This window comes from Pyrgilauda ruficollis, unplaced genomic scaffold (genome assembly GCF_017590135.1).
Source record: "Pyrgilauda ruficollis isolate IOZ18807 unplaced genomic scaffold, ASM1759013v1 scaffold240, whole genome shotgun sequence".
In the NCBI taxonomy this organism is placed as follows: Eukaryota; Metazoa; Chordata; class Aves; order Passeriformes; family Passeridae; genus Pyrgilauda; species Pyrgilauda ruficollis.
In genome coordinates, this window is record NW_024523649.1 from 266,276 (window position 1) to 286,662 (window position 20,387).

Consider the following 20,387-nt stretch of genomic DNA (forward strand, 5'->3'; position numbering starts at 1 on the left):
CTTGTGGCTTTTATTTAGGTCTGTATTTGAACTGTACACTGGTAAAACCGTATTGTCAGTTCTTTGAGGCAGAGATAACTTTTAAACTTAATCAGAATACTTTTTACTTACCTTTAATTTATTATTTTTAATATATTCATTTTTTAAGACTTAAAGTTGTCATTCTTGAATTGTTCTTGCATACACAGAGGACAATGTCCCTGTATTTTGACCTGTTAATAAGCTCTAGTAAGAAAAATCAGCTTTTTATGAGCAGCTTCATAACTACTCTATGTAATTTTGTATGTGCTTGCAAAAATGTGTCTTTTCTGTTTCAGGAACTCCTGCCAGCTCCTCCTTCAGTTCTAAATATTTGTAGCTATAAGTTTGAAAATATTTTCTCTTCTCTCTTTGGACTAGGTATCTGTTTATGCCATACCGCAGCATCTAAACCAAGTTGGGTATGCACTAGACACAGCAGTGAAGCTTCTGGAATTTTACCAAAAGTACTTTTTTATGAAATACCCTCTTGAAAAATTAGGTAAGTTCCTTAGGACTTTTTTTTTTTTTTTTTTTAAAAAAAAAAAAACCAGAAGAAGCTCTGATCTGAAAATTGTATGGGAATTTTCATTTTTTTAGCAAAGTATTACAATTATTAAACACATCAAAAAACTAAATATATGTTTGTCTGACTGCAAGTATTGAGTCCCAAGTTGGAAAGCTTTTGTGAGCATTTGAAAACAGATTGCTTATATTTTTACATAAATTTACACAGGAGAATTTCTTTGGTGTTACTCAGCTTAGTTGTGAGGAAATTCTCAGTCTGTGAACCATGTTCACAACTGCAAGATCTGCAGCCTGACTCCTCTACATGCATTAGTTTGACTGGAAAGATAGTGAAATGCGGTCTTCTAAGACACTACTTTTCAGTATGTACTTTTCAGGTCATCTCATTGCCATGCTACTTTTGCTCATGCAGGATCCATAGGCAGGGTCTTGTTAAGTTGTTTGTGTCAGAGTACTGCTAGAGAAACATAATTATAAATCTGTGGGGCTTCTGTGCTTCAGATTTGAGTGTATGTCCACACTGCATGGTTTAAATAATTAATTTTTTAATGATTATATCATATAATAGGTAGGCTTGAAAGATAAGATTGGTTTAATTAGCAATTTTCAAAATCTTCTTTCAAATCTTTTCCAGATCTGGTAGCAATTCCTGATTTTCAGTCTGGTGCAATGGAAAACTGGGGCTTGATCACCTTCCGAGAAACAACACTCTTATTTGACAAAAATACTTCTTCAGTGAGGGATAAAAAGCTAATAACTGCAGTGATAGCACATGAGCTTGCCCATCAGGTACTAGTCTGGGAAGATTATTTTTTTCTTTTTTCATTTCTTTGTTTTTTAAGCGCAGTTCTGTCCTCAAATTCACCCCGGTCCTCACTGTGACTGTGCATTGTATCTGTTTAGAAAAGCTGCAGGTAGATTTTCTACAGCACAACAGGCAGAGTTCAACCTTCATGCCATGCTTAAGGAGTTGTTGCTGCAAAGGCTTTACTGTGGTTTTGACTGACCTTCATTTTAGACAAGGCAGAGGATGGATGGAGTACTTCTCATTTGATTGTAATTCTAAGAAAATAATGATGTTTTTGGTCTTTCTTAGTGGTTTGGCAACCTAGTAACTATGGAATGGTGGAATGATCTTTGGCTGAATGAGGGATTTGCCACATTCATGGAATACTTTGCCATGGAGGAGGTATTTCCAGAGTTACGTTCAGTAAGTAATTTCTGTAGTTACATTTACTGTACCTTCACTATTATCTGGTTTTATTGTTGCCTATAAATGATTGATACATATAAACTGATACTAAAATTAATTTTGTGCCCCACTGAGATGATGCTACATCTCTGCTTTGGCATTTTATTACATTGGAAGTGGCTTTGAGAAGGGTACATTGTTCCTGTGGGTTTAAATTTTTTTTGGCCTTTTTTTGGTAGTAATCTACAGGCAGTCTGCTGTGTTTTGTGAAGGTTAAAGTATTCTGTGCAAAACAGCAGGTGTTAAAACATGTAGATGTCTATATATCAAATTATAAATTAAAATCTTTCTAGAAGTGCAGATGTGTTGTTGAACAAGTTTGTCTACTTCTGCTTTTCCTAATAGACCTATGAAGCTTTAGGTTATTAAATATGCCTTGAGTGCAAGTGCATGAAAGAAACAGAGTCCCCAGTTGTGGTATAACCACATTTATTAAAAGTGTACATAGCTTTTATAATATTTCCACCACTGGGTTGGAATAGTGTGACCCTGGAAAGCCAATAGTATATAATTGCTAATAAACTTGCTAACCAATAATATTTGTGATCAGTTCCCTAACAGCAACATCAGACTTTTCTCTTAAAGATAAAAGCTTATATAATAGTTCTTTCTGCAAACTACTGTGTACCTGCTACTTGTTACATTTTTAAAAACTTTGTTACATCTCTGGTGACTGAATAATCTTTTCTTTTTAACCAAATGCTCTTTGTTCTCTCAATTACAGATTCCTGTTGTTGTCTTTCCCTGTGTCTCCCCCTTTCTGTTTTACTAAGTATTGCAAAATACAGTATGTGTCTGCGTAACCATTATATCCTTTATATTCTGATGGATAAGCCACTGAACACACGAAAATACATGGTAAACATAACATAATCATCCAAAGCGCTATGAGTCCTACTACAGCGAAACCAATTACATGTTTGACCCAAGGTCCAAATCAAATTTTTCCAATGAGGAGAATAGGCCAAAGGATCCCATCCCTGGTTTTGCCACAGCTCTCCAGATAGCTCCTTCAATTCCTGGATGTTTTTCTGACTGCATTTGGAGTGGTCATACACCAGCACATTATCTTGGGAGTCTTCATATCTATGTGCTTGGGCTAACACTAAAAAGTCTATTGCTGCTCTGTTTTGCAGTGTTGTGTCACGTTCTGAATCAACATCAGTTAACAATCCTGTTAAAGCATTACTAGTAGTGTTAGTTTCTTTTGCAAGCCAACAACCTGGTTTATTAATTGTGTTTGTGACATGTGCAGTATCAATAGATGCAACTAAGGAACTGAAAAATCTCTTTGCATGATACCAGAATTCAACCTCAGAGTTACAGTCAGGGTCAACTGACTCAGCATCATGTTTATTTTGCCTATGTCATAGTGTCCATTTAGTTAGAGTTTCCAGACTGGGATGAAACACAGTCAAACAACCAAAAGTACATGGACCTCCCACTGCGTTACTTGGAATGCCTTTCCATGCTCTGTTGCCACATATTGAAAATATGTTACCAGGAATATTATTGCACGGCTGTCTGTTGTGATTTGTGGGGGAGTAGTAAAATTGCACCAGGCAGAAGCATTGCAATAAATGCCATCGCCACTTATGTCAGCCCCTGTGTTGTCTTTTGGATCATTAGCATAATTAAGTTAAAAATACACAGGAGCATTTATAGAGCCTAGTACATCCAGTTCTTGAGGCTGCAGGGTGGCAGCAGGGAAGTTAGTTACTTCTCTCATGCCTCCATTAGCAATGCCCAGGTACCATCCCACAGACTGACCAGCATTAGACTGGTGTGATCCCAAACACCATGAAGGATCTATGCTTACCTGGAGTTGTACAATCATGTGGAATTTTTTGATTGTATAGTTTGTTCTGTCTGTCCTCTGACAAAGTGATGGCAACCAGACATGTTTGAAATGGATCACTAGGGCTGGTCATGGGTATACAAAGGGTAGATTGGTTAATTGCTTTGGCTGATGTGAGCCTAACATTGGTCTTTGGTTGTGGGACCCATGCTTCATTCACATTAATTGAGAATACACTGAGAATGATAAAAAGGGTTACATATGTTGTGCCCAAACCCATTGCAACTGATTACCAAACCTTCAACCTGTGATGCCTTCAAGTCTTCATCCCTTTGATGTTCTTCACAGGTAGCCAGTGAGCTCCTGTGGATAGAGAAACACAACTGTAACCACACCCCCATGTCCGCAAAAGCACAGGGCCTAGCCATTGTCCACGCTGCAAATCTTTATAATAAAGAATTAATTGAGAATCTGTTAAAGCATCATGGGAAAACCCTTTTTCACTTGCTGTTTTATTATAAAATCTGGAAATATTCAAATAAAGGTTTCCAGTCAGCAAGTAGCATATCACAGCTCTCTGCAGTAGCTTCTGTAAGTCTCAAGGTATAGGAAGATTGCAAACCATTCTCTTTCATAGATTTTCTTAATTCTTTAGTCATTTCATAGAAAAGTTGCTCACATCGAGGGTGATTGCCTTGGTAAACCACAGGAAAAGGATGAAGCAATTCAACATCTTCTTAAAGCAAAGCTGTTTTTCTGCAAGTATCTAAAAAGTATTTTGCCTCAGGGAGCAGCAGAAATTCAGTCACAAAGGGCTGTTCTAGCATCTTTTTGTCATTAGACGGCGCTGCAGCCATAATTTTCAGCTCTTGCAATGGTATTTTAGAACATGTTTTTCCAAAAGTTTGCTTTCTTTTTCCTCCCCAGTGGTCCCCTCCACGTGCAAAGCAAGCGAATTAGACCATGAAAGCATTGCTGTGTGTGCAGGGGAAGCATCTGCAGGATGCAGAATATGTAATTATATATATATGCATGCAGAATATATATATATATATGCAGTGCAGAATATATAATTTTCCATATTATAAATTCATCTGATGAATGAGAGGCAATCTCAGGCATATGTGTTTGACATGCTCACTCACTTCTAGTGATCGAGGTCATAGGAGGCTTTAGAGGGGTACCAGTGACAGTTTTCACCCATGTAAGGAGTTGTATTTGTTTCTTTTCCTGAGTGTGAAGGTTTTGCTCCTTTGCTATGCATAATAAGTAGTCTTTATGGAAGGCTTCTAGTTTAGAGATATGGTTGCCTGTTTTATGAAAGAATTACCCGACTGCATTGCTAACCTGTTTATTAGCCTGAGATGAAGGGACATCCTCAGTGATCCTGAAGCTCACTGTCGGTACAGTTGGGATGCACTGCAGGTCCAGGATTGCCTTACGAGATTGTACGTATGTTCAAGGAGCCATTTGCAAGCACATGAAAGAAACACAGTCCCCAGTTGTGGTATAACCACAAACATCTATTAAAAGTGTACATAGCTTCTATAATATTTTCACCATTGGGTTAGAATAGTGTGAGCCTGGAAAGCCGATAGTATAATACTATCATTATATAGTGTAGTTTGTTAATAGGCTTGCTAAGCAATAATATTCGTGATCAGTTTCCTAATAGTAACATCAGACTTTTCTCTCAAAGATAAATGATTATATAATAGTTCTTTCTGCAAACTGCTGTGCTCCTGCTACTTGTTACATTTTTTAAAACTTTGTTGTATCTCTTCTGCCTTGACTGAATGGTCTTTTCTTCCTAAATGCTCTTTGTTGTAAGTTCCCTTTGTTTTCTTTCCCTACATGAAGTAACTCCTGTCTTCCCATCATTGTGGTACGTGCTTCTGTCTGAATCAGTTTGAATTTCACAAATGAGCAGACCTGGCATAAAAATAACAAAGGATTTTGATAGCATTGAGTTACACTTAAGACAAAGTACTACCCCACAGGCACTTCTGTTGACATGTATGGCTGAAGGATAGAATCTTTCTGATATAATAATGTTGTGATTATTTACTAACTCACTCAGGTACTAAGTGACCTAGCTTTTCAGACACTGAAAAACATGATGGATTCAAATTTGGTCTCTCTTTTCCAATGAAAGGAGATGAGCTACTACTATAAAACTTTCTTGTCACTGAGAATGACAGGCAGATAAACAAAGGTTAGTGGAATTAAATGTAGAGGGTAGTGGGGAGACTAATTTTTCATTCTGGATAGAGATATCTCCAAGGAGAAGACATACCTGAGCCCTGAAATCAACTTCTAGGAGTGTTTACGTGATTTGCATTAGTCATGGGATTAAACACCTGATTTGTACTACTGTTTCCTGCCTATTAGACAGCATTCTTCTCAGCATTCTGGAGAAGTGAGAGTTTGAGCTTTTAAATCACTCTTGTTAGTATTAAGAAACTTGAGTTGCTAACCTGGTCCGGTAGAATTCTTCTACAGCACTGGATGTTTCAAAATTTCTTCATTTGGCCTAGCTTGGTTGCTCACTTGGATTGTCACCATTCTGCTTGTTGGTTGTGTATGTGCTGAGGATGAGACACAAAATAGTGTCATTTTTTTAAAGAACACATCTAACATCTGTGTACTTCATTCCAAAAGCTGTCTGATAAGCTGCCTTGACGAATATCTCATTTCATTGTTTGGTGGTACAGAATGTGAAAATAAAAGACATCACTCAGAACTTCTCCATTCAAGAAGAATAGCCTTAACATTTTAAACTTTAACAGTTATTTTTATTGTATTTCACAGAGGGTTTTTATGGATTTGTTTTCTTGTTGTTATTATTATTGCTGGTTTTTTGTTTTTTTTTTTTTTAACTCTCTGCTGTATAGAGAATTGTTTGCTTGCCTTGATGAAATGAAACGGACAAATACCGATATGATCATCTTCTTTTCAGTGTTTAGGGTTTTCTTGTTCTGGTACCAATGTATTAAATTGTTATGTCCTCATTCTAGAAGAAAAGAAGTAAAGAGATTTTGGTAATCACTAGATAAGCTGCTGTTTACATTTTCCCAAACATTACTATAATGAATAATTTCTCTAGACTTCACGACATGAAAGTCATGTTTTTGTATTCCCTATCTCCTGTAAATGAACTGAAAACAGCAGTGAAATGGAATATTAAATTTGACATACACTTATTTAGAAGGTGCTTTTTTGTCTAGTGCCTTTGACACACTTGCCTGAGACAGGGGCTGTATAATGATGCAAACTCAAAAGTGAGATTCCATTGCTAAAAAGTGGCAGGGAAATAGTAGCTTTTATTAATGATATCCTGACAATTGTTTTGCTGCCTAGAGCAGTGGAGGAGCAAAGCAGGGACAACTTTTACTTTTCTGTTTAACATGTACATTTCAGCTTCCTAAACAGTTAAAAATGTTTCTCTTCCAGGATGAAGATTTCCTTACTTTAGTTTTCAAGGCTATGATGAAGGATGCCTTGAATTCTTCACATCCAGTCTCTTCCTCTGTTCAGTCTTCAGAGCAGATTGAAGAAATGTTTGATGCTCTTTCTTACATCAAGGTAACTGTAAAAATATTCCAAAATATTAGGAAAGTGATACATTGGCTATTGAAAATATGAATGTGGAATCACAAGTAAATAGGCATGTATTGACAGACCTTTGGAGGATTCAAAACAATGCAGGATTCAAACAATTCAGGATTTCTCAATAATGTTTTTGAGCATCTATGTAGCATTTGATTAGGAAAATATTATGTGTATGTATTTGTTGCCTTACTTGCTGTCTTGTTCAATGCTTGAGCACAAAGTGGACTGCAGGTAAATACTCTGAATTTTTTGCTCATCTTATTCCAAAGTTCTTTCATATAGATAGGGAGATTCCTCATGAAGATGGAAGAGGGGAAACCAATAGATGAAGCAACATAACCAGTTAGGCATATATTCTTCTGGTAGCAGGCTGTAACAAGTGATCAAAAAAAGAGTGAAAACAAAAAACCAAAGTAATCATTCCATCTTTTACTCTCTCTGGTTTAAAAAACCTCCAGTATTTTAGAGATATCCTGAACTGGAAGCTTGCCTCTGAATGCAAATTATTTTACTGCATATCCTGGTTGTCTGCAATGTGATTATTTCTAATGTCTAGTGAGAGCTGTGTGTGAGGCTTATGTTATTAAAGCATCTCAGTGCCTTGCTTAAAAATGCATGAGAGAAGAAATACCTGTATTTGCAAAATTTTTATTCATATTGTTTCAGGTTTTAGATACCAGATTTTGGTAGTGTTGGAGGAAAGCCTTTTGTTTGTTTATTTTGGATTAGCTGGCATTTTTTTTCATCGCTGTCCTGTACGTTCATCTAATTAGAAATCATGGGGACAGCTATTTTCTGCTAGAAAATAGTCAAATACTGCATCTTCCTCTGCTCAGTGGAATGCAGTTCCCATGACAGTCTTGGTTTGTTTCCTCTGACTTCCTTTTGCAAGTCTCAGCTGGTCAACACATCCTGTCTGGCATCCTTGAATAGTCTGGGATGCCAAATAGACTTACGTAGTGATGTGCTTCCATTTATTTTGGACTCTGCTTTCTCAGTTGCAAGAACAGATATGTGTGATTTTCAGGTTGCCTTGGTTGCCAAATGAATTTGGAATCTCTCCTTTTATCAAAAGGCATGGCTGTAGTTTCATGCTTCAGAGGTGCTGTCTCAAGTAATTCCCTTTTTGGTGAGCTTCTCGAAGCTATGCATTTGGTACAATTATGTCTGTAGCCAGCTAACTTTGTAGATAGGAAACTTTTCCATTAAAATTATATAGAGAAGTTTCAATCAGTCAAAGACTGTCAGAATTTCTAAGTGATTGGATGGGAGTTTTAGTCAATTAGTATAACATTATATTTGGAGAATTATTTTATTATTTCATTGGTACTAGTAAGTATGTGCACATTTTGAGTAGAATTGTCCTAGCCTACGCCTTTAAGAGCTGACCAAAAGAGGTTTTGCACATTGTCAGAAATAGTGTTTTTGGAGCTGCTTTCTATGTTTCAGAGGATTTCATTGCATAGCTTTTCATTCACGCATGAAGTTCTTGTATTCACTATTCTTGTCCTTGTAGCTTAGGTAGAGTTCTTGGTGATTCGTGTGAGAAGACACTTGCAGTGTAGTCCCTGATAGGCAAAGGGTTGTCTGTTACTGAATTGTACAACGTAATTTGTTTTACTGGACTACAAACTGACACAGATTAGTAGGTGACCTCTGCATTGTACTGTCTTGAACAGAAATAATTGTATAATATTATTTTTAGTTCAACTGTTTTGCAGACTGTCAGTAAACCTAACACCCATGGGTGTTAGATCCATTTGGAAGGATATGACAGTATGGAGAACAAAGGAGTAGAGCTGTAACTCAAGTATAGATGCATACAGGAGAGGAAATTGTGGCCATATTATTAAAAGCTGTAGTAAGGGCTATTCCTGACATTTGATGAGTAGTGAATAACTAGGCAGCCTTCAGATAAGATGAAATTCCAGAACTTGAAACTGGAATGTGTGAGAATAATGCATTATGTCTCTAAAATCTTCTCCTTTACTTCTTGTTTCTTTCCTAGAAATAGTACCAAAAATATAAATTGTACCTTTAAACTATTCTTGATCTATGACTGCTCCTGTGTTCAGTTCTGCAGTATGAAAGCCCTCAGGCAATTTACTTATTGGTGGCTTTACATAGGAACATTCACAGCCCTTTTGATACTAAAAGTATACTTTCATTTTTTTTCTTTACAAGACATGGCTGTATTTAAACACAGCAAAATGTACTTGTTCATCTGCAGTCAGTTCCAGCCTACCAAGTGTATCTTATCTTTTTCTTGTATTCTTAGGTTTTTATATAAGTGCACATCATATAACTGTTAAACACTGACTCACAAGTGCAGTTCTGTACCATACAGATGAGTACTGGTAATGAAAAATGGCAGCCAGCAGAGACATATCAGTAAGAAGGCAATATTTTTCAGATTTTGTTGATTGGAAAAAATGTCAAATTCTACTAATCTATTTTGTAATTGTAGTTGGAGGCTTTAAAATATTTTTTTCCAAAGCAGCTGGGAAAAATTTTCAAACTACATTAGCCTTTTCTGTAACTGTTTTTGGAGTTCATGAAATAGTAAAAGAATATTTTTCCAAGGAAACTGAGTGTAAAGGTAATTATTTGAAGGATATTATTTGGAATAAAATCTGCTAGCTTCTGACTTACTCCTGTACTCTGAAAGAGCTATAATATGCATATGCTTAAAAAAGTTCTGTAACTTCAATTTACTGATTCATTTTCTTTTTCTTTTCTCCCTAAAGGGGGCTTCACTGCTTTTGATGCTGAAGCATTATCTCACTAAGGATGTTTTCCAAGCTGGCATTGAGGTATACTTGCATAATCACAACTATGGAACTGCCCAGAGTGATGACCTGTGGGACAGCATGAATGAGGTATCCGTCTTGGACACAGTGTTCTTCTTTTCTTTTTTTTCCCCCTCCACTTCTCTAAGAGTATCACAGGTTTTATTTATTTCCTTGTTGATTAAAAAAATAGGATAATGGACTGCAGGTAAATACTCTAAATTTTTTGCTCATCTTATTCCAAAGTTCTTTCATATAGATAGGGAGATTACTGAAGCTTCTAGGGCTACATTGCATACCATCCCAAAAAAGCACTGTGAGTGAGTAGGTACTGCCCTGCCTGTCCATCCAGAATGGACATACCCTCTCTACAATTACATGGGTAGTGTGTTAAGACCAGAGTGAAAGTAATAAAATTCAGGATAAAATTTACTTTCAAGGAATAGCTATATCCAGCCTCACAGAGGTCTTAGGTTACTTGCTACTAATGTAACTTTGTGATAGCTTCTGTTTTAATAAATGTGATGAAATTTTAGATAAGCAGACTGTACAGGCAGCTCTCAAATTATAAGCCAGGCATAAGGCTGTGTCTAATTTTAAAACTAGTGCGAAGGGCTCAATAAAGCAAGGGCTTGGGTAGAAGAGAGCGAGGACTAGAGTCAGCAATGCTGTGAGAATCAGAGAGGCCAGGGAAAGGAGGGTGGAGAGAAGGCAGGAAGGACAGGGGAAGGACTGAAGGTTTAGGGAACTACAGGCCTATCAGCCTGAACTGAGTGCCAAGGAAGGTAATGGAGCAGATTATCTTTAGTACCATTAGAGGGCACATACAGGACAACCAGAGAATCAGGCCCAGCCAGCATGGATTTAGGAGGGACAGGTCCTACCTGACCAACCTGGTCTCCTTTTATGACCAGGTGACCCACCTGGTGGATGAGGGAAAGCCATCAGGCTGTGGATGTTGTCAGCCTGACATTCAGCAAAGCCTTTGATACTGTCTCCCACAGCATTTTCCTGGAAAAGTGGGCATCTCATGGCCTGGGCAGGTGCACTCTTTGTTGGATTAAGAACTGGCTGGATATCCAGGGTCCAGAGAGTGGAGGGAAATTTACAAGTTCACTGTTTCCAGATGCAAAATCATGCAACCACTTATTTGGTAACTTAAGAAGAAAGTTAAGTATTCTCTATTTGCTTTTTATGTTATGATTGTTTTTACAGATTACTAATGGAACACTAGATGTAAAAAAAATGATGAAGACTTGGATTATGCATAAAGGATTTCCTTTAGTCACTGTTGTCCGAAAGGGAAAGATTATTTCAGTACAACAAGAGAAATTTTTGTATCGTGTGGAACCAGAAAATTGGACATCAGATGCAAGGTTATTATCTCCTTAATACATTTTATACATTAAAAGCAAGCTGCTGTCTTAAGCTTGTACATCTTTCTAACTTGTATTCAGGCCTTTTAGTGTTTCCTTTGAAGGCAGATAGTAACAGAGAATTCAGCATAAAACTTTGCACATCTAGTATCTGCCTGAAGGTCCATGTCTATTTCCACTGAAGCAACTGGTAAAAATTGGTGACACCCTTTGTAATCTGAATTTCTTACATGCATCCTTTTCCTGAAGCTTTTAAGCTTGACATCATAAGTTGGTTTTCAATACCAAAAGGCAGATCTCATAAGTAAAGGTTTCTTTACATTTGAGAAAGTTTGGTATGTTTAACAAGACTCTGGAGAAAGGCAGGCTGCAGAAGCTTCACAGAAGTTACAGATGCATGTATCCTACTTTCGAGTCTCTGCTTTTAACTTCCAAAATTCAGCTGTATACCTTGGGCTTTGCTACAAGAAGGTAGAGAAGCTAGAATCAATTCTTTCTTGGCTTTGAAATTTTAAGATGACACTACTACATGACAAAAAATGGCTTGTTAGGAAGAATGTACAACAGAGGCAATATCCATTGTACCAAAACATAAAAGGAAGTACATATGCAAATACTGAAGAAGCAAAGATGTGGCAGTTGGTAGTTTTAAAATTTTGTTTACTGCAAATGTAACTTACCTTATGACCCTCAACAGTGTCTTCTAACAAAAATACGTAAGTGTGAATTCTTTGGATATTTTGCTGGTTTTATTCAGTTGTTTGAAGTTTTAACAGGAGCTAAGTTCATTGCATCACCTTGCAGAAAAATAGGTCTGTGAAAGAAATTTGTCTCTTGAAATGTAGGAATTTAGAGGGCTCTGTTTTATTTTTGTTATGCGGAAAAAGAAAAGCAATGTGGGGTTGAACGGTAAGGGAAGAAGGGAAGGATTTTTAAGCTAAGTAATTTCTGTTTCTAGTTGATGTAAATTTGGGGCATGTATGAAAAGGTTTAGAAAAAGAGTACTCTATGTGAGTCATACATAGAGGGGATCCCTGTCAAGATCTGATTAATATGTACAGCTTCTTTCATCCCACTCAGATATATGTTTTTCTCTAAATAGCCAAGTCCTTATCATCATTACGAGCCTCTTTAGCATTTGTTCTTCCAACTTGGAGCTCACTTAAGAAAGTCTTTGTGGTATGCACTGAATTATGGTTTCTATACTGTGATTTGGAATTTGAGTCTTGTACTTGGATAATTTTTAAATTTTAGTTCAAACTTGCAAAAGATCCAGAAAAACAATGTTGGACTCAGGTAAAAATCATACTGGATGAATTTGTGATGCAGCCAGAAATTTACTGTCTGTATGATTTCGGGCTAGCTAGCTAGCCTGCTGGAACTAGGAAAGATGTACTAGAAATAGTAGAGTCCATCAGGGAGTAGTGCCATTTAAGATCTTCTTCAGTGATGTACACAGTGGGATTAAGTGCTCAATTTGTAAATGACACCAAGCTGAGTGGTGCAGTTGGTGTGCCTGGGGGAAGGGATGCCATCCGGGGGAATCTGGACAAGCTCAAGCAGTGGGTCAGGCCAACCTCTATCAGCACAGGCTGGGGGATGAACAAATCAAGAGCAGCCTTGCAAAGGAGTATCTGGGGGAGTCGTGGTACTGGACATGGGCCAGCAGTGTGCCTTCACAGCCCAGAATTCCAGTAGTATCTTGGGCTGCATCCAAAGCAGCGTGGGCAGCAGGGGAGGGAGGGGATTCTGCCCCTCTGCTCTGCTCTGCTGAGAGCCCACCTGGAACCCTGCATCCAGCTCTGGGGTCCCAGCACAGGAAGGATATAGACCTGTTGGCGTGAGTCCAGAGTAGGTTCACAAAACAATCAGATGGACATGACACCTCTCCTGTACAAGGACAGACAGTTTGGGCTGTTTCACCCTGTAGAACAAAAGGCTATGGGGAGACCTCACTGCATTCTTTCAAGTACTTAAAGGAAAGACGGGGACAGACTTTTTATCAGGTCCTGTCATGACAGGACAAAGAATAATGGTTTTAAAATAAAAAAGGGTAAATTTAGACTAGATACAAGGAACAGTATTTTTACGATAAGAGTGATAAAACAGTGGCACTGGTGGCCCAGAGAGATGGTCAATGTCCCACCCCTGGAAATTTCAGGGCCAGGTTGAATGGGACTCAGAGGAACCTGATCTAGTTGAAGATGCTGCTCATTGCAGGGGACGTGAACTAGATGACCTTAAAAGGCCTTTTTTAATCCAGTCTATAAAATTTACCCATTTCTCAACATGGTGGGATTTTTAAAAATAATTTCTGTACATGCTGTACATTTATTCTTTCATCATATTCTGATGATATAAGTAAGATTTATACTTTATTATTCTACACAGCATTCAGTGATTCTAGTATTATTAGTGTACAAAAGTGCTTAAATTAAAACAAGCCGTTCAAGGGAGATAATATGTATATAACATGTCAGTAAACATTTGTTTTCCTTTGCAGTTACCTGTGGCATATTCCTCTCACTTACATAACAAATAGATGCAACTTCACCCATTGCACTAATGCATATTTACTGGATCAGAAGTCAGGTATGTGAGTAAAAGCTTTGGTAGCAAGTTACTTTAGTGTTACACATACATTATTTTTCTGAGAGCACCCTTGAGTAAGAGGTGAAGCTGAAGACAAACGGGGTACAAAATAATTTCAGAGATCTGGAACAGAGCACTGCTGATGTTGTCATCATCAGAGAGCTGGTTCCCTGTAGCACTATGTGTATAAATACATGACAGCAACTGGAACAGAATCACAGGTTTGAAATTTGTAAAAGCCTATGCTTTTCATTACAGTGCATACACATAATCTCTCAAACTGCATGTTCTTTGGAGAGCAAGTTATGTGAAAGTTGATCTGCCAGTTTGCTGAAATATTAGCAAGTAACTTTCCACTGAAATGTTTATTTTATTTAATTGTGTAGAAAAATATTTTATTTGGAACAGTAGGTGGGGCTGTTTGAAATAACAACTGGACAAAAGGAGAAAAACTGATGCAGCTTGGGGTGGACTGTGATAATGTTCAATCAGACGTAGGAAGAAGGATGAGGAAGTACAACCTGGTATTTTTGAACTGTCTTTCAAAACCTTCGTACTGGCTTTTCCTTTGTCATTGTAGGGGGAAATAGCGGGAAAGAATTTACTGTCTCTCTCAAAGTCTACTTCATGGACTTTGATTTGAACAAACAGTTGTTAAATGTTTGTTTCAGCTGATAACATACTGTCTGTCCACTAGCTGTCATTGAACTTCCAGAAGAGGTGGAATGGATAAAATTTAATGTAGATATGAATGGCTATTACATAGTTGACTATGCTGAAGACTGGAAAACACTGATTGATCTCATGAAAAAAAACCACACTGCTCTGAGCCCTAAAGACAGAGCGAATTTGATCAACAATATCTTCAATCTTGAACGGTAAGACTTCTATATTGGAAAAGGTATTTAATGTGTGTTTCAAGGTTTTTTCCAAGTTAGAGAAGATCAGATTTAGTTTCTAGAGACAGCTTCTTTAGAGGAAGTTTAATTCAGTCTTTAATAGCCTTGTTGGAGCTGTTCACTGATGCTCTAGATGTTATCTCTGTCTTCTTTGTAGCATCATCTAGTTATTTGGATCACAGAGAGCCATGTGGTAATTTCCATTTCTGGAAGACAGTTTTCTTTAGTGTCCAATAATCTGCCTGCTAACTGTTTTCGTGTACTCTAGTACTCCACTTTAGAAAAGCAAGCTATTTCCCTCTTAAATTTTTACTGGTGCCCTCTCATGTGTTACACCACCACTATCAGAAGCAGGCAAGGCAGAACATATTGGATCGTCTCTTTGGAAACTGCTATTCTATCTGAGTACCCTTATTTATGATAAATATTTTCTGACTTCCTTACCCATTTGCAATTTTTGTTAATTGGAGGCATGTTAGTGGCCGTTGTTGCTGTGTTGTAATCTTGCTGTAAGTTAAAATATGAAAATTTCTACATGTAAATTGTTTCTTATGTCACTCCCTCTATTCACTTATCTCTCTGTTCGTGTAATTGAAACATCACTTCTGATTTGTTTCAGGGATTGTAATCTATTTTAATGTTTGTGTTCATTGACCCATAGTCTAGGAAGAGAGTCTCTGGAAAAGGCCTTTGAGTTGATTGATTACCTCAACAAAGAGAACAGCACTGCACCACTTACTCAAGCTTTGTTTCAGCTGAGTCTTATATACAGCCTTTTAGACAAAAAAGGTGAACAACAACTGGCAGCACGAGTCATGGTATGTCTTAGTTTTTCATAAATGATAATTCTAAATAATCAGCTCTAATGTTCTTTATAGTTACACTCTCTTTTTTACATGTTTACTGCTGAACATATTCATTAATCTCAGTAATGGATGGGGATTCTTGAGAGTTGCTAGTCTTGCCAGTTTTTTCTAATGGTCTCTTACCAAAATACTACATTTTTTGGACCAGCTTCTTCCCCTCTCCTTCCCGTGTTCCCCATATGCCCCAAAATGTTTTATAGGGAGTGTGGTGCAGTAGTGTCTGGGGCTATCTTAAAGTGCCCATACAGGTCAGTTTAGTACAAATATGTAATGAAAAAGATTCCATGTATTTTTCTTGTACAGAAAAGGTTTTTTTTTTTTTTTTTTTTTTTTTTTAAAAGTTTTTTTTTTTTTTTTTTTTTTTTTTTCAAAAGTTAGAGTGGCTAGAGATCATAGATCTAATTGCTTTGTAGAGAGACAACAGAAAAAAAACCAGAATTGTTTTCTGTAGAAATAGAAACACAAGGATGGTTGTCATTGTCCTGTTCCAGTTGTGTAATAGAGTAATACAATGTTTCTAGTCTAAATCTAGATTTCACAGTGAAATAAGTATTGTAGGTTCAGTTCTTGGTAAGCATATGTCTTTCATTTCTCAGTTTACCTTCTTATTATGGATCTTCTTCTCCATATTCATCTACTGGTTTAAAATGACCTTTGCTGCTTTGCGTTGTAAAACAATAGTAAAGGGAATTTAGTCTATAAGAAAATTATTAAATCATTAGATAAAATAGCAGATGTTTTTTCTTTATGCTAGGAAGGGATAATTAGTGAGTGCTTAAGGAAACATAAGGGGAAAAAAGCAGTATTTTAATTTACCCAAAGTTGTTACATATCTGCCATAAACAGCCCAAGCTCTGCTTTGCAATGCAATGTCTATGTAGTTTTATTTAAGTTCAAAATTTTCAGCTGAGATGTGGTAGCTGATCAGGCATCCAGTTGTGGTTTTGGCAAGCTACAGAACTACAAAACTGAAGGGTGTTCAGACTACAGACATAGAAAAGTTGTTTCTTTGTGCAAAATGAAGGTGTATTTACTGTGACTTGGTGAAGTTAAAAACAGTTAAACATACAGAAGATGTAGTGCTCTGTGATTGTAAGCTGATTACAATCAAGTCTGAGCCAAAGCTCAAAGATGAGTCGTCAGTTTCCATGTGCAGTTTAAGATGTAACCTGGCCCATCTGTCACATTTATGTGATATCTGATACTTATTCTTACAGTTAAGAAATAGCATGTGTAAGTTGGAATAAAGAGATGAAAAACTACTATGTTTAGCTTCCACAGTTCGAAAGCTCAACCTTTTATTTTTTTTCTTACTTTAAACTAATTTTCTATACAGAAAATCCTCTTGGAAGAGTTTGGCTATTGCTAGTAACTTTTTCCTCCTTTAGCATAGGATAGAGCACTTGCTTGGAGATAAAATGGATCAACAGCACTGGACAGATGATGGGACCCTGTCTGAACGAGAGCTCCGGTCAACACTGCTGGCTTTTGCCTGCACCCATGATATAAGAAACTGTAGAAAAACTGCTGCTGAGATGTTTGAGACATGGATGAAGTCTGATGGAACAAAAAGGTACCACAAAAACTGAGCTTCTGCTTCTTGTACCCATCTGCTTTCCTGTTACGTTGCCACCATTGTACTTGGGAAAACACCCCAACAGCAAACAGAACCGTCAAAAAAAAAAACCCACCACACCACCACCACCGACTTAGTATTGATAAAGAATGTGATTCTGTCTTTAACTGTTCCATGTGTAGAAGTAATTGCTGTTTCACAATGAGAGGGTGACTGTGCTGGGCTTTATCTCCAGTTTCATTTAGTTTAACTGCAAAACCAGCCATAAATTCTTTTTTCATCTGCATTTCCTGAGTTGCATGTTGAAAGAAGATAGTAGCAAAGCCAAAGCACACATTTTTATCATGCAGAATTCCTTCTGCTGTGAATTCATGTGCATTTTGAGCTGTAGAAAATTCTCAATTTTGTGTACAATTTACTTTGTTTTCACGTGACAAAATTATTTGCTTTTTCCTAGTGACTGAAAGTATTAGATTGGTGTGAATTCACTAATGCCAAATCTTAGCAATTGCTGCAGAATCAAATTGCTCCAAAGAGAGGCATCTCCTTCAAGTTAATATTTTAATTTTACAACTTCTTTCTTCTATCCTCAGGTGAGCATTTTTGTACCCCCATGTTTATTTATTTTGTTGCTTTTATTTTTCTCTGTAGTCTGCCTAGTGATGTTATGAAAGCCATATTTGGAGTTGGAGCCAAGTCTGATGATGGCTGGGAATTCCTCCTGAAGATGTACTTCTCTTCAGTTTCTGAAACAGAGAAAAGCAAAATGATTGAAGCCTTGGCCAGCACAGAAGATGCCAGAAAGCTGATCTGGTATGAAGAGCCAAAAAGTGATAAAATCTTTTTGGAAAAGTGCATTTCCTTGTTTCTATTGTTGAAAACATTTGTGATTGCTAAAGAAAATCCATCCAGATGTTTTGCACAGGATTCCATACACACAAAGAACCAGATATTTTTTACTTAAAAATAACTTATGTAACAGAGCAGCACAAAAAACCAAATTCTGAATATGCATAAAGAGAAAAGAATTGAACTTACCAGCTTTGCACTACTGGTAACAGGAAATTTCTGGCTTTGCAATGCAGGTAGCAAAATTGCAGGCTTTTCTATGGGACCTTAAAAGATGGATCTACCTTTATAATCAAAATAATAACTAGTTGAAGTATATTTTTTGTTTGGGTTTTTTTCCTCTGCTTTTTTCCATTTCTTTCTTTGGGTGAAAATTTGACTTTACATTATGTTCCTCTCTATAGAGTAAATCTTAATACTGCACGGAGAACACAAATATGTCCTGCTAATTTAGTCTTCAGCTTCCCTCTCTTATGTCTTCAATGTATTGTTTTTCTTTTACAAGTTATTAGAATTTACTTCATCTTTTCCAACACCAGTGAAAATTCAGGTACTTGGATTAGAGCTAAGGTCATTCTGACTTCTGGAAATAAAAGCTAAGTAAATACAGTTGTTGCAATAAAATGTAACATTGATTTCTTCCAGGTGGCAGAATTTGCTTGCTTGATGTATTATATCATCTTTCCATTTACTTGAGGACTTCCAGGAAACCCATGTGAGCATATGAATGATGTTTTCTTCCTGTCTCTGTGCATATGCTTTGTCTCCTAGGCTAATGCAGAACAGTCTTGAAGGAGAAATCATCAGGTCACAGGAACTTTCACATATCATAGCAACCATTAGCCAGAATTTGCCTGGATATTTGCTGGCCTGGGACTTCGTCAAAGAGAACTGGGAAAAGCTTACACGAAAGTAAGGCTTTTGATGCAGCTGAAACTTTTAAACTCACAATAGCAAAAGCACCTGTTTCTTTGTTTCAAACAAGGCAATAAATATGAGGGTTCATATAAGAAGATTCGTATTAAAATTCTAGATCATGTTTTAAAATCAGAGTTTAGAAATATAACTTGCTACATAAAATTTGAACTCTCAACAGTCATTCTAGAGCTTTACAGTAATTCTGAACAATCTTAATTTTAATTTCTCTTGAAAGGTTGCTGTCTGTAAGATGACTGGTTCAGTTTAAAGATACTTATGTGAATCAAATGGATTCAAAAGGACATCCAGGGAAATAATTCAGCATTTATATTTTCTGAATTGTCACAGCACTCCCAAAACCAAGTAACATAAATTTCCCACTTGCTTCAGAAATATGTTGTCTTTCACTGTACTTGAAGGGTACCCAGCAGGAAAGCTGGCCCCCCAAGTCTTCAAAAAGCCAACAGTACTAGAAACCTCTGTTTCTAAATCCCAGCTTTGATTTTAAAGTTTCATGCTACTTGAAAAGTTTCTCCTCTATGAAAACATCTGCTCTAGCAAGCTCTTTATAACCAGTATTACAGAATTACCTCACTTGAAAGAAAACCTAGTTGCAAGTTCAGTTCTGGTGGAGCTTTAGAACACATATGTACCACAAATACAGATTTTGATATTCACTGTGTAGTGTCCTCAAATATTTCTTTACTATTTGATCTGCGATAGAAGTTTAAAAATTTTCCATGGCTTTTGCTCTGATTTTACATTTTAGAGGGTATAGGGAGATAGAGGCTTGGATTTCTAAGAACATATATTTATTTTGAAAAAGAGGATATGTAATTGTAATGTAAAGTATTGCATTTACGTGCTTTTAATGTTTGCGAACTACTAAACAAAAAAGTAGAAATAGTAGAAAAGAATGCATATGTATAGCAAAACTGCATCTTAAAGTGTCTCCTAGCTGAAAATGTTTGTTTGTCTTACAGGTTTCACCTAGGCTCATACACTATCCAGAATATTATTACGTGGTCAACTTCTCAGTTTGCAACAAAGGCTCATCTGCTTGAGGTTGGTGGCACAATCTACCAGAAAGGGGTATTTTTAAAAGCCACTGCTGTTTTCATTTAGTTGAAGGATGAGGAAAACACATGTTCACATGTTATTTATATCCTTGAAATCCTGTGGAGAGTATGTATATCAGTTGCTTTCCCTATTTCACACATGGTAAATGTATGCATAGACACTGGGAGATTATATACCAAGACTGTGACAGAGTTGCATTACAGAGTTGAACCCAGTTATTGGTTTATGCTGTTG

General features: G+C 36.9%; 1 protein-coding gene across 2 annotated transcripts in view; it reads left to right on the forward strand.

Annotated features, from left to right (window-relative positions):
* Positions 1–20,387, forward strand: part of LOC121355019 (leucyl and cystinyl aminopeptidase) — a 52,110-nt gene that overhangs the window by 30,340 nt on the left and 1,383 nt on the right. For both annotated transcript variants that reach the window (XM_041470159.1, XM_041470160.1), the window contains 13 exons: positions 400–520; positions 1,181–1,335; positions 1,643–1,756; positions 7,050–7,181; positions 9,956–10,087; positions 11,213–11,373; positions 13,877–13,965; positions 14,663–14,843; positions 15,526–15,682; positions 17,119–17,303; positions 17,958–18,119; positions 18,927–19,067; positions 20,057–20,138. In XM_041470159.1, coding sequence (XP_041326093.1) covers positions 400–520; positions 1,181–1,335; positions 1,643–1,756; positions 7,050–7,181; positions 9,956–10,087; positions 11,213–11,373; positions 13,877–13,965; positions 14,663–14,843; positions 15,526–15,682; positions 17,119–17,303; positions 17,958–18,119; positions 18,927–19,067; positions 20,057–20,138 — 1,812 coding nt within the window. The remainder of the gene's footprint in view (positions 1–399; positions 521–1,180; positions 1,336–1,642; positions 1,757–7,049; positions 7,182–9,955; positions 10,088–11,212; positions 11,374–13,876; positions 13,966–14,662; positions 14,844–15,525; positions 15,683–17,118; positions 17,304–17,957; positions 18,120–18,926; positions 19,068–20,056; positions 20,139–20,387) is intronic.